At 37.8% G+C, this 14756-nt stretch overlaps 1 protein-coding gene across 5 annotated transcripts in view; it reads left to right on the forward strand.

The window, feature by feature from the left end:
- LOC130094416 (target of Nesh-SH3) overlaps window positions 1-14403 on the forward strand; it is a 29269-nt gene extending 14866 nt beyond the window's left edge. For 2 of the 5 annotated variants that reach the window (XM_056260673.1, XM_056260674.1), the window contains 14 exons: window positions 1068-2540; window positions 3008-3082; window positions 3561-3716; window positions 4778-4846; window positions 6083-6124; window positions 6230-6355; window positions 6561-6650; window positions 6748-6957; window positions 8249-8354; window positions 8631-8710; window positions 13123-13152; window positions 13276-13434; window positions 13512-13634; window positions 13722-14403. In XM_056260673.1, the coding sequence (XP_056116648.1) occupies window positions 1068-2540; window positions 3008-3082; window positions 3561-3716; window positions 4778-4846; window positions 6083-6124; window positions 6230-6355; window positions 6561-6650; window positions 6748-6957; window positions 8249-8354; window positions 8631-8710; window positions 13123-13152; window positions 13276-13434; window positions 13512-13634; window positions 13722-13837 (2855 nt within the window). In that variant the 3' untranslated portion in view covers window positions 13838-14403. The remainder of the gene's footprint in view (window positions 1-1067; window positions 2541-3007; window positions 3083-3560; window positions 3717-4777; window positions 4847-6082; window positions 6125-6229; window positions 6356-6560; window positions 6651-6747; window positions 6958-8248; window positions 8355-8630; window positions 8711-13122; window positions 13153-13275; window positions 13435-13511; window positions 13635-13721) is intronic. The other 3 variants (XM_056260676.1, XM_056260677.1, XM_056260675.1) reach the window with 2 other exon arrangements.
- The last annotated feature ends 353 nt before the right edge of the window (window positions 14404-14756 follow it).

Consider the following 14756-nt stretch of genomic DNA (forward strand, 5'->3'; position numbering starts at 1 on the left):
CTACTATTTCGTATTGCTTGTAATCAGTATGCAACAATTGAAAAGGTTGTATGATGCCTTGTTGCCACATTACCTCACTACGTAACATGTATATAGACCTCCAGTTATCATCTTGGAAATAAATGGGACCATTGTGCATTCTTACCTAATTTTGTGTTAATATGTCTAAAATTTGGCAAAAAATGTGTCAAAAGGGAGATATACACGTGACAGTATACATATAAATTGCTCCACATTGTCTCTTGCTGTTTAAACTCTTTTAACTATTTTTTGTCATATGTTTTCAAAACTGTCTTCTCCAATGTCTTGTTTTCAATAGCTACATTATTTCCTCTATGATAAGTAATTATTTATATAACTATCCTCTTCTTGCATGTGAAAAAGTGAACAATGAATTGTTTTTACAACTACACACCTGGTTATCTTCATAAAACAACATTAGGCCTATAACTAAAATGACAAACATTTTTTTCTCACTGCTTTTCCAGCTTTAAATGTTTAGAAAACTTTAAACACTAAACAAATCAAGTACACCTGCGTTAACTCATATTAATTATCCATCTATGTAAAAAAAAAAAAAAAAAAAAAAACTACACCAAATTCCTCTGTTTTATGTCTGTGACCTGAATTGTTTTTTATTTGGACCTCTTGGACTTCACATGTAGTGTCCCCTGTCACAGTTTTCAAGATAAATTCCAAATAAATGTCCTTCACGTTTATCAAAACTTGTGTGTGCCATATTAGACTTTCCTGAGAGAGCGACAAATTGAAGGAAATGTTTTTTAGCATTGTATTGCCCTTATTTTTGGTAGCTGACTTGGCATTGGGCAGTTAAAAAAAACATGCATTTATGAAAACGAAATTCAACTAATGACTATAATTACTTTTCTTCTATACAAATTAATTCAAATTAAAACATAAAAATGTCCTTTTAACTTCTGTGATAGGAGATCTACATATCTCATTATCAACAAATGGACATCAGTGCCTTCTTATTTCTGTTTTTGTACTTGAACTGTACCATTTTCTTTGCATGTTTGTCATACATATTGTGTCTGTTTCTCCAGTTTCGTTAATAGGGGTGGAAAATCCCACAACAGCTCCTGATGATCAACCTGCCTTGAATGAGGCCCTTAGTTCCACTGACACACCTATCTTCCTGGCCACGCCAAAAACCACAAGCACAGTTCGAACTCAAAACCCCACTAGTCACCCTAGCACTACCCAAACAGATCCTCACACAGAGCAACATACTAGTTTAACCCCACATCAACCTACGACAACTCAGCCAGAACCTTCCACAACCAAACTACAAACCAGCACAACCCAACCACCACCCACTACAACCAAAAAATATACCATCAAAACACAGATCTCAGTTAAAGTTCAACCATATACAGCCAAACAGCTACTGAATACACCCCAACAACAGTTTAGTGAAAAAACACCTAGTTCATCTACAACCAAACCACCACTTCACCAAACCCAACAACACACCACAAGCACTGTCCAGGAACATCCCTACCCATCTAAGAAACAAGACACCATAACTCAAGAGAGTCTCCATACAAGGAAAATTCGGCCCAGTACCAAGCTGCATCGGTTGAGCACAACCCAACGTTCACAAGGCACGTCCAAACACAGAACCACTCACACTTTCTCAAAATTCACTTCCTATTACCAGTCCAGCACAATCACACATTCTGAACAGCCAAACAACAAACCAACAACAAAACCGAATTGGTCCACAAATGTCCATTCTCCAACAAACACAGCTTTGAATTTACCCACAACATTAGCAAACATTCAGAATGGATTAGTGTCACGGCAGACTACCGATTTCATCAGGCAACCAGTATTTAGCACTAATCCATCTATCCCTGAAGAATATTCTGCATCCCATATTACCACAACTGAAGATTTGCCTCTTAAATTTAGCACTAATCCATCTATCCCTGAAGAATATTCTGTATCCCAAATTACCACAACTGAAGATTTGCCTCTTAAATTTAGCACTTATCCATCTATACCTGAAGAATATTCTGCATCTCAAATTACCACAACTGAAGATTTGCCTCTTAAATTTAGCACTAATCCATCTATCCCTGAAGAATATTCTGTATCCCAAATTACCACAACTGAAGATTTGCCTCTTAAATTTAGCACTAATCCATCTATCCCTGAAGAATATTCTGCATCCCAAATTACCACAACTGAAGATTTGCCTCTTACCAAAAACGTACAGGAACTGACTTCACACCCTATATATCCACTCACTTTTTGGCACCAGCCCCAACTCACCACCACAACACAACATTCCACAACTACAAAACAGCAAGCTAGCACTGCCAAATACAACCCCAAAACATATTCCCAGGTTGAAAACCAACCACCTAACCCTGAAGAACAGTTGTCAGGTACCCAAAAAAACCCACTAAACCTGACACCTAAAACTGCTTTCATCAAATCCGATGCTATTCAAAACTCACCCGTGGCGGAGAAGGTAACAGTGAGGATGAGTCAACCAGGTCCACCAGAGGGTAACTTCTCCCCTAGACATATAGTATAGAAAAATATTAGTTCTAGTAAATTGAATTGTAGCAATCTGGCAAACTAAAATGTATCGTTTAAGACAGGGGGGTCCAATCCTGCACCTGGAGGGCCACTATCCTCCTATCCTAAATAAAGTAAACGCATCTGAATCAACTAATTAAGGTCCTCAGGATTACTAGAAACTTCCAGGCAAGTGTGTTGGGGCAAGTTGGAGCAAAATTTCGAAGGACATTGTCCTTCCAGGAGCAGGATTGGACACCCCTTGTTTAAAAAGTTCTTTGATGTTTTTCATTCATTATTATGCCTTTTTTTTTTTTGGTGCCAGAAATTCCTTTAACAGCATGGATAACCTAGACAGGCTAAAAGCTATTGGGCAGGGATCTTCTGAGAACACTGTCATTACAATATGTTTACCTTTGTATGAGACTTATGTCAGTCTGCCTCTGTATGTCAGCTAGTTCCCAGCCAAAGGACGAACAGCTACTATCACTGCCAACACTTACAAATGAGGTGGCCAATAGGAATGATGGTAATGATGTCAGCTCCAGTTTTACTCCTTCTAACTGTGCTGTTTGTCACCTGTCCGTATTAACCGCATATATCTTCATTGTACACAGTATCGTTGTGATTGTCACCACCACTTCCAAACGTCATCCTGCTGGGCAATGCTATTACCACCTCACTAGAGCTGAAACAGCCCCACCACTTCCCCTCAATCATCTTTAAACCATCACCTACGGCACCAACTCTCACATTACCATGCCATGCGTTCAACTCAAATGCCTGACTACTTCATCCACTCTTAAAAACACTGACACTGTCATAATGCTGCGCACACCATTTCACACTATCTTCGCTTCTAGATTTGTTGGCTTCTGTTTTTGGATAGCTGGTGCTCTTTTGTGAGCTTCCCAGACACATCCCAATTCAGTGAGTCAACAATTCTGTTGCCATAATCTTTAATCATGTTCTCTTTCCCATCGCTGACTGTGTTTGTGTTTATCTAGGCAGAGGTATCTTCCATAACCCTTCGGTGTCCCGCCCCTTGGCACGAAATGTTACACAGAGACTGAGGCCTCATGGTCGTGTCCCTCTGATTCCCCCTACAAAGACTTTCAGGCCACCCCCTGTGTATCATAACTCAACTCTCAACAGGAAAAGGGGTATAAAACATTGGCAGTCTTCGCATTGACATAAACACAAAGACAGTTTTTCTTTTAATTGGGGCCTTTAACTGTTCAGTTTTCCTTTCATGCTTCCAAAGATCTATCCAGCCATCCTTACTTGTATTAGTTCATTCATTCTGTCATTAATTTAGTCTAACTGTTTTATTAGACTCTTTAAATGTCATGTATTGTGCAAATTCATAAATCTGTCGGGCTGTTTTACACCACATACATACGCAGCAGCATGTAAGTGTTTAGCTGATGCACACGCAATGTTTCTAAACAGAAAATAATGTGACTTAAGTTTACTGCATTGTGTATTTATTTTAATTATGGGCATTAATTATGAAGTCTATTATGCATGAGAAGAAGGACCACATTTGCATTCAAAAGGTAGTCAAGTTATATTTATATTTATTTCCATTGTTTTATTTATATCCATTAATTTATTGAAATATTATTTACTGCATTGTTTTATGTTGCTTCATAAAAACCTAAATGGCAAAAAATAAATCTTTTGTCTGAATCCTGTAACCTGTTAATATGAAATATTTAGTTTTACCTCAGTGGATATATATATATATCATGTATATATTATGGATGTTAAACTTTCTCAGTTGATTGAAAAGGCTTTTGTATATATCTATACATTCTTCTTTGCCTGTGGTTTCTCTGTTGGGTTTTAAATTCATTTCTTTAAGGGACTCTTAGGACCTGTTGACAAGATTCATGTTATCTAAAGGGAAACCACACTCACACACAGTCTCTTTCTGCCAAAAGTCTGTTTCTCATCCTTTCCTCTTCACACTGTCATTTAACTCTGCACTACAGCTGATTACTCCTGTGACACCTGATATTACAGCTGAAACTAAACATTTCAACATTTTAGTCTTTTTTTCCCTTCTATCTGGTCTCACTCTTACTCGTAATATTTATCAAAAACACTCCTGTACTCATATTATTGTTTTACAGTGTTTCTGTATGCTTTTAACACATTTCTTTGTCATATCCCTTGAATGAAATGGGTTTGATTATAACAGTCTTTTGTATCCTGACAGTGCCTTATGGTGAGCGCCATATAGGCCTTTCGGCGGCCAAAACTCAGAAGGGTCCCAGAAAGCAACTTGGTAATCTCCTTTATGGATTTTGAATGCTAATAGTTTTATCTCGTAAGGGGGGTTGCGATATATATCCATTACAGTCCTTGTGATGTTACTGTAGTTTCAAAGCCTGTTGTGTTCTTCAGTTTTGAGTGATTTTGTAGCCCCTGTCCCAGAAAACTGTGAATCGAATTGTGCATAGTGCTAGACTGGATACAGTTTTAACATATTGTTTAAGATAGATGTCACTGTTTGGTAGAAAAAATCTCTTGTGTAGAAACCGATTCCCTTGCACCTGGATTTCATGACGATTCTAGGCCAAAGAAAATATTTATGTGCTGTTCATGTCATAATGGATTTTCAGAGCTTATGGTTCTTTGGAAAAGCATGGCAGATCATGAGCATGGACCCTCTCTCACTTTATCCATCACCTTCTCCCAACCAAAGATAACACTGAAACTAAATAATGGAGAATCAAATCCCTCTGTCCTTACCCAATTGCTCATCCCATCCATCCAATCCGACTTATATTCGAAAGTCTACTGCCCTGAAGACTTTTGGCAGATATATGATTACTTGAGGAAAATGTGAAACTGTTTTACATTCATTCATTTTTTTTCATCCTAAATTAGATTCCTGAAAATGATCTGGAATGTTTTGCGAATCACATATTGGAATAATGGACCATTAAAGAGAGCTGTTGGAAATAATCATGTTTTGAGATTGATTAGTTGACAATTTTTGGTCAATATTATTTTGGACTTCTATTTTGAGTGAATATCCAGAATTATAGCGGTGTAGTTCTGCACTCCATCATAGCATTGGTCCCGTAGAGCTGTTCTTGGAGACTTTGCAGTCGTGAGAGTCTGGACAGCATTAAAAGATCCCATTTGGCTCTCACAATACCCTGACTGTGCGGACATTAGCCTGATGTCATGCAGTATTTTTTTTTTAAATTCCAACCATGTGAATGTTATTCGGAACATACTTTTCCTTCACTTCTAAATGATAGTCAGTTCGGTGTTTTCTGGCCTTGGACATTCATAATAATGTGAAATAGCTGTTCCTTTACGCTGATATTATTTTTAATTGAAAACAAAATGAAAAGGACAAACACAATGAAAAAAGACTTAGCTCTCTTTTTTGTTTAGACTAATCTCAGCCACAGCATGACTTTATGGGTTTTAATGTTTTCACTGACCCCTTGATTAACCAAAAGCAATTTCCCTGTATCTCCTGCTAAACTTCTGTCTTCTTTTACAGTTAAGACAAAGCTAAACCAGGTTTCAGAGACTAAAGAAAAGGGTGAGGACACTGACAGATAAAGATATCAAAGTCGATATGGCGACAGTCTTGATGTGCATATATTTCGTTGCCAATTAACAAAACATTTTCTATGTTAACTTTTAGAAAAGATTATTGGTCTGAAGCAGATGGACCCAGTCCCAGATCTGAAACCTCTAGCTCCACCCACTACTGAAAAACCAACCAATCAAGAGACTTCACAAACAACAACACCACAATCTGCTTTTGAAGGTATGGTCTAATGCATGTTCTGTGATTTGTACAGTTCATTTATAGAAACCTATGATGACACACTGGATACTGAAATTAGAGTGTTTGTGTACCAGTTTCTATTATAAAGTTGCAAGAAGATCTGCTGAGAATAATAGGCATAATAAGTCTAACAGAGTTGGAGTCTTGATCTTTTGATTGTTTCATGTATGTCTTTGAATCTTAGGCAGTCGTTTTCACACCGGTGACAACTCCTCTGTATTCAGTCCTCATCCCCTATCTGAGGTGGATGCAACGGGGAAGAAACGTTTTGTAGGTAGGTATATGGGTCAAAATAATTTATTGAGGAATTGGAGGTCTATTTTACAATTCAGTCAATTTTTGACAAGTCGTCGCCTGTCGTCTTTTTGCAGCGCCTCATGTGATCTATAGAACTGACAAACGCCCGGAGGAGCCATGCTCTCTCACTGAGTCTCTCAGCTTATTTCCTGATGAGGAGGTGGTATACATTAATGTCACTGGCCCGCCCAAGACCCCTCCATCCAACCTTACTGTAGTCACAGTAGAGGGATGCCCCTCTTTCATCATCCTTGACTGGGACAAAACAGACAATGAGACCACAGGTAGACTTAAAATAGAGAACTAGACTTAAACTAGAGACAGTATAGAAGTTGGTGATGGACAACTTGATAAATGAAAGGAAAAAGTTGCAATGCCCAATCTGGCAGCTGTAGGATTGAAAGTTAAAAGAGCCAACAGCCTTTTTTGACGAATGCAATGTCTGTTTTTTAAAGGGTTCACTCAAAAATTAAAATTCTGTTATTATTAATTACTGACCCTCATGTCATTTCATGGGGGGTGGGGGTGGGGTCAGAAAACTCTCAGATTTCATAAAAAACCTCTTCATTTGTGTTCCGAAGATTAACGAAGATCTTACGGGTTTGGAAAGACATGAGGTAGAATAATAAATGACAGAATTTTCCTTTTTGGGTAAACTATCCCTTTAACTCTGGAATGTGGCAAGCCTGAAAAATATAGTTTTTTAGCATTGGTTTGAGCTTAGGAAGTAAAATTTATGATACCATTGTTGTCAGATTATATTGCTGATTTGAAATATGTGAACGGTACCTGCCTTGACAAATCTTGACAGATTTTTAGTCTTTTCTCCATTCCATCAGAAAGGAGCTGTAGTTTTATGCCCATTACCTACCTAAAAAAATAACTGCCCAAGAGAGGTGTTGCCAAGATGGCCGCCAAGTGAACTGGCTTGCCTTAAGGCTTTGCTCAGACTTACTTTAGTTTGATTTAACAAGATATATGAGATATAAAACATTTTTAAATCTGTCATTATTTACTCATTTTAAAATAAGTCATTCCAAACCTTCCATGGAAGAAAGGATATGCACTGCCATTCAAAATATTGTCTGTAAAAAATCTGTAAAAAAATTAATAAATATAACTGCCTCTTATTCTCACTAAGGCCAGATTTATTTGATTAAAAAAACAAAACAATAATTGTTAAAGCTGAAAAGTTGCCATTATTCCAGTCGTTAGTGTCACATAATCCTTCAGAAAGTATTTGAAAACAGTTTTCCCCCCCTGGATACTTTAATTAGAAAAAAACATTTGTTTAAAATAGAAATCTTTTGTAATTGTCTTTACTGTCACTTTTGATTAATTTAATGCATCCTTGATGGTTAAAAGTGTTACTTTTAAAAAATCTTATTGACCCAAAACTTTTGACAAAACGATTTTCCCCCCAAAATCCAAAAAGTACACAAAAAATAAAACACACACACCATTAAATTATATTGAATACAATAAAACAGCTCAGACATTCTGGAAAACATCTCCTTCTTTGTTCTATTAAAGATGTGAAATGACAAATTCGTTTTTTTTTTGTGGTCTCAATAGAATATGACGTAGTTTCCTCAACCAAGGGTCCACATGGAGAAGAGGTGTCCATCCAGACAACAAATCAAACACATACCGCTGTGGAGAACCTGAAACCAGAGAGCAGGTATGAACACATACCATGTTCTGTGTCATGGACTTCCTAAATTAAGCTAATTGTAATTGCTACACATTACACACTAACTCATAGACCTATTTTAAAGACGTCTTTAAGCAGATTGGAAATAAGGCCATCATTTAGTCCCTTCATGAAGCAGTTTTCACTGTGAGGCCTTCAAGGTCCCCATAATATTTGTTACAGTAACATACATCTAAATAATAATGTCTGGTTGTCTGACCAATACTATTGGTTCAGAATTGTGAACTCCATTTTCTCTTGCAGTTATGAATTCAAAGTTACACCCAAGAACGAGCTGGGTGCAGGCCCAACCAGTGATCCAGTCAGTTTCAGTACTGAGTCAGGTAAGTGGAAGAGAAATGTTAAAGGCCTAAGACATGAATTCATTGTGAATAAATTGTGTGTGTAAGAATATCAGCGAAAAGCTCCTGAGCTCCAACCACAGTATGTTCTGAGATCATTGTGAAATCATCTGGCTCATCCAGTGAATCGGAGCTCTATTTGTTCCGGAAGTGTCACCGGGCCAATTGTATCAACAAGAGAGGCATTAATGATATTACTTCAGAGTCACTCTTTTCCATAACAAAAATTAATGGCATGTGAAGTTCTAAAAAGAAAACAAGCACCATAAAAGCAGTCTGCACAAATTTTGTGCCGTTTCAAGATATTTGAAGCCATACGAGAGCTTTGTGTGAAAAACAGACCTTAATGCAAATCATTCGAAAACATTCGAAAGCACCGCAATGAGTCACAAGTTGCGTGAGAGCCGATTGTGTTTGATGTCATTGAACAATTTAAATAAACTGGCGCTCATGGAATAATAGAGTCAGGCAGGCAGGCCAAGGTAACTTAAGAACAAAAGATTGATCTCGCAGGTGTGTGAAATTGGCAATGAACCATTGCTGTAATATATATGTATAGTTAGCATATAAGCATTACTGTCAGCAGTGAGAGTAATGTGGCTAATGTGCCTAATAGTTCCAATGTGTTCACTCTTCTGTGTCTATTGAAGTCATTTAGGTAAAAAATACAGTACTGGGGCCCTGATAAACTGCCAGAAAATAATAATAACCATGAGGATATCTGACACAAGCTCTGGAAAATTGTACATCACGAAGGACAACTCAGGGGAATTTCCTGGTGCTTTAGATTTTGAGTAACTTTGTTAGAAATAAGTCCAAAAACATGCTGTTTTGATATATTCAGACCTTGAGTGGAGTTATTTACCTGATGGTATATTGTCTGGCTTAAGTTTAAGGTAGGAATTCTTACCTTTGACAATTATGTGTTTGGATCAACCTAATTCACATATGTATAGTTTCATAGTAGGTATGGGGAAAAATGGTTAATTTAATCAATTTTTTGACATACACTTGCATTTACAGTAAACTACCATTCAAACCTTTGGGCTTTAAAATAAATTAACACTTTTATTCAGCAAGGATGCGTTAAATTGATCAAAAGTGACAGTAAAGATATTTATAAAGATTTATACATTTAAAATAAATACAGGTCCTTCTCAAAAAATTAGCATATTGTGATAAAGTTCATTATTTTCCATAATGTAATGATAGAAATTAAACTTTCATATATTTTAGATTCATTGCACACCAACTGAAATATTTCAGGTCTTTTATTGTTTTAATACTGATGATTTTGGCATACAGCTCATGAAAACCCAAAATTCCTGTCTCAAAAAATTAGCATATCATGAAAAGGGTCTCTAAACGAGCTATTAACCTAATCATCTGAATCAACTAATTAACTCTAAACACCTGCAAAAGATTCCTGAGGCTTTTAAAAACTCCCAGCCTGTTTCATTACTCAAAACAGCAATCATTGGTAAGACTGCCGACCTGACTGCTGTCCAGAAGGCCATCATTGACACCCTCAAGCAAGAGGGTAAGACAGAAAGAAATTTCTGAACAAATAGGCTGTTCCCAGAGTGCTGTATCAAGGCACCTCAGTGGGAAGTCTGTGGGAAGGAAAAAGTGTGGCAAAAAACGCTGCACAACGAGAAGAGGTGACCGGACCCTGAGGAAGATTGTGGAGAAGGACCGATTCCAGACCTTGGGGGACCTGTGGAAGCAGTGGACTGAGTCTGGAGTAGAAACATCCAGAGCCACCGTGCACAGGCGTGTGCAGGAAATGGGCTACGGGTGCCGCATTCCCCAGGTCAAGCCACTTTTGAACCAGAAACAGCGGCAGAAGCGCCTGACCTGGGCTACAGAGAAGCAGCACTGGACTATTGCTCAGTTTTGCATGTCATTCAGAAATCAAGGTGCCAGAGTCTGGAGGAAGACTGGGGAGAAGGAAATGCCAAAATGCCTAAAGTCCAGTGTCACCAGTGTCAGTCCCACAGTCAGTGATGGTCTGGGGTGCCATGTCAGCTGCTGGTGTTGGTGCACTGTGTTTTATCAAGGGCAGGGTCAATGCAGCTAGCTATCAGGAGATTTTGGAGCACTTCATGCTTCCATCTGCTGAAAAGCTTTATGGAGATGAAGATTTCATTTTTCAGCACGACCTGGCACCTGCTCACAGTGCCAAAACCACTGGTAAATGGTTTACTGACCATGGTATTACTGTGCTCAATTGGCCTGCCAACTCTCCTGACCTGAACCCCATAGAGAATCTGTGGGATTTTGTGAAGAGAAAGTTGAGAGACGCAAGAACCAACACTCTGGATGAGCTTAAGGCCGCTATCGAAGCATCCTGGGCCTCCATAACACCTCAGCAGTGCCACAGGCTGATTGCCTCCATGCCACGCCGCATTGAAGCAGTCATTTCTGCAAAAGGATTCCCGACCAAGTATTGACTATTGAGTGCATAACTGAACATAATTATTTGAAGGTTGACTTTTTTTTTTGTATTAAAAACACTTCTTTTATTGGTCGGATGAAATATGCTAATTTTCTTAGACAGGAATTTTAGGTTTTCATGAGCTGTATGCCAAAATCATCAGTATTAAAACAATAAAAGACCTGAAATATTTCAGTTGGTGTGCAATGAATCTAAAATATATGAAAGTTTAATTTCTATCATTACATTATGGAAAATAATGACCTTTATCACAACATGCTAATTTTTTGAGAAGGACCTGTATATGCTACAAAATATATGTTGTTTTTAATGTTCTATTTTTTTTTAAACATCATGAAAAAAAATATTACAGTTTTCACAAAAATATCAAGCAGCACAGCTTTTAAAATTGATATTAATAATCAGGGCTTGACATTAACACCCGCCAACCCGCCAAATGCGGGTGCATTTCACCCGTGGCGGGTAACACAGTCACTCTCACTAGCCACTTTGGCGTGTTGAAGATTTGTAGTCTTGTCAAAGGACATCTGACATAACAAACGAATTGCAATTTGACACTATGCCACTACCACTCCCATGAGTACCACCTGCACATAGTTTAGTGTTTGCTCATTGGTCCATTCGTGAATCCTCTTGAACGACAACACTGCAAACAAGAAGACACGCGGAGATTAAACTCGCGGACTGTGCGCCGAACTGGGCTGTTTTAGTCTGCCCTTAATTATCAACTTAATGTGATGATATACCGATCTTTTTTTAATAGCAGGAGAATCCAGACCACCGGCGTGTCTCACGCTCTCCTGCAGTGCCGCTGCGCGAGGGTGCGCGCGCCAAACGAACGATCATCACACGCGACTGGTCGCATACACACACACATCAACACAGCGTTCAGTCAGTTCGTGAGTGTGCATGGCCGGTATTAAAGCAAAAATCATCTTCATGATTAAGGGCCACGGTGTAGGCCTAACTACTAGCAGGGCTGCCCTTATGTCACGTCATATCACAACTATCTTTCCAGAGTTAATTCTATGTTTTAATAAAATTAATCATGCCATGAAAGAAAGCAGGAGATGCGCTTGTGGGAATAATCTGGAAAATAAAGACCTGTAGGCCTATACTTGTTTCAGGTGGACATATCTCCAGTTACTCAGAGCTTCATGATGATAATTATTAAGTCAGAGCTCTGAGGAAAAGCTGATGCAAAACAAACAATCCAAAGTCCTATATAGTCCTATATAGCCTATATAAAGTTGTAATCCTGGTGCCTTAATTGTGGATTTTTTCTTTAAAATTATTATTTATTCTTTGCTCGTTGTTTCTAATGCAGATAATTGTTCTACTCTGTATTGCAGTATTTACTGCTGTAAAACAAAAAACAAACAAACAATGCAGCACTTTTATTATATACAATAAGAAGCTATTTTATGTGTATCTTAGACAACATGTTATCAAAAAAGGAGCTTAACAACCTTATCAGAGCTAATGATAATATTAGTTCATTTTAGCACGTTTTTTAGCCCCATTGTCAATTTTAATCATATAAAACGTACAACAACAAAACTGTGGCTAGTAAAAATGCTGCGTGGCTAGTCATTTTGGAAAACCACTAGCCACATTGGCTAGTGAGCAAAAAAGTTAATGTCAAGCGCTGTTAATAATAAATGTTGCTTGAGCACTAAATCAGCATATTAGACTGATTTCTGAAGGATCATGTGACAGTGACTGAAGACTGGAGTAATGATGCTGAAAATTCAGCTTTGCCATCCAGGAATAAATTACATTTTACAATATTAAGTTTTTTACTGTATTTTTGACCAAGTAAATTCAGCCTTGGTAAGCAGAAGAGACTTCTTTTAAAAACAAACATTAATGAAAAATCACAAAATATAGATTATGCATTAAGTTGCGTTGACATCATGTTTCTTCTGTATTGCAGCTGATCCTCGCGTAAGTGAAACCCCCACTGGTAAGTGTTTCAATCCAAGTATACAATATATATATTTAAAATACAAACACGCAATATGTCTATACAAAATGTACATGTCTAATCTAGAAATGTAAAATGTCTAAACTATATGGGCTCTCATAGGTAAAAATGCCATCTGGTCATCGTTTCCGTTCAGAGCCGACTCGTACTCAGAGTGCAACGGGCGGCAGTTCATAAAGCGGACCTGGTACCGCAAGTTTGTGGGTATCCAGTTGTGCAACTCTCTCAGATACAAGATCTACCTGAGCGACTCTCTTAAAGGTCAGTATCAACCATTTACAGACTCACCAAATATTTCTGCTAAAAGTAACTTAGTTACTCTTTAATTCTTTCTTCAGGGAAGTTCTACAGCATAGGAGATCAAACAGGGTATGGGGAGGACCACTGCCAATTTGTTGACTCGTTCCTGGACGGACGAACCAGTGGTCCTCTTCCGCAAAACCAATTACCACCCAGACAAGGTTTCTTATATAATTTTTTTTGTTTTTTTAAACAAAAACACAATAATCTCAGACAAAAGATATGATGATTTCTCCTCTCTTATCAAGGCTTTTTCCGGGCCATGCGTCAAGAGCCTGTCAATTTTGGGGAGATCGGAGGAAATTCCATGATTAACTATGTGGCCTGGTACGAGTGCGGGATACCCATTCCTGGGAAGTGGTAGGACCTCGAGGAGCAGATGGAAGACATGACGGATAAGAAAAAGCAGTTCCCATGGAAGAACCGGCCTTTTTTGATTGCGCACAGACAGAGTATGTATCTCTGTTTTTCGGTTATCGAGCACATATAGAATTATTTATACTGTAAGCTCAAACAGTGGAGCAAACGCACAGAGCTGAATAAATGTTACCATTGAGATTAAGAAGTTAAACGTTTGATAATATAGGGAAGCAGGCTCCCTTAAAGGCTAAATAAAGGTGTATATTATTTATCAAAATGTTGAATATGCCACTTTAACAAAGGCAATATTTTTAAAGCTCTTATGTTCTATTCTTCCATACAATTTTTGTTATAGCTCAATTATTTAGTGGTGGGACTGTTTGGGATGATGGACTTCTGCTTAGGAGTTGCCAAAGTAATTTCTAAAGGTGGATTTTTCTCCCAGTAAACAGACCTTTTTTGGACCTTGCAAGTGTTGTGCAAAAGTTACCAGGTTTACTGGCTTTAAATGGTCATGGCAGGAGTTGAAAAATTGGACATATCTGTAGTGTTTCAGATACACTGGTCTCATGTGAATAGTCTCATTAAGTCTTTTGGCTTTGCTTATAAAATACTGTGTATTTTAACATTTAACTGGGTGTAATGCTTTGCCGCTAGACTTTCATTGTGCTTTGACCATGTTTTTTTTTTTTTTTCAAATAGAGTTGAGGTTTTTTCTGTTATTGTTAGTGAAACACGCTGTTAATAACATACTGAACCCAGAATATTCCTTCAACAGCTCAAGTTCAACATTAAACAAGGAATTTAAAGAGTAGGCCATATAATCCAAGTCATGCAGCTTTTCAATTTATTGTTGTAATTATACAGTTTTTAATGTCAGAAATGCAATATCACTTTAACAAGGAAGTCTATTGTTTTGTACA

This window comes from Rhinichthys klamathensis, unplaced genomic scaffold, assembly GCF_029890125.1.
Source record: "Rhinichthys klamathensis goyatoka isolate OS25496 unplaced genomic scaffold, OSU_Roscu_1.1 h1tg000177l_1, whole genome shotgun sequence".
Classification (NCBI taxonomy): Eukaryota; Metazoa; Chordata; class Actinopteri; order Cypriniformes; family Leuciscidae; genus Rhinichthys; species Rhinichthys klamathensis.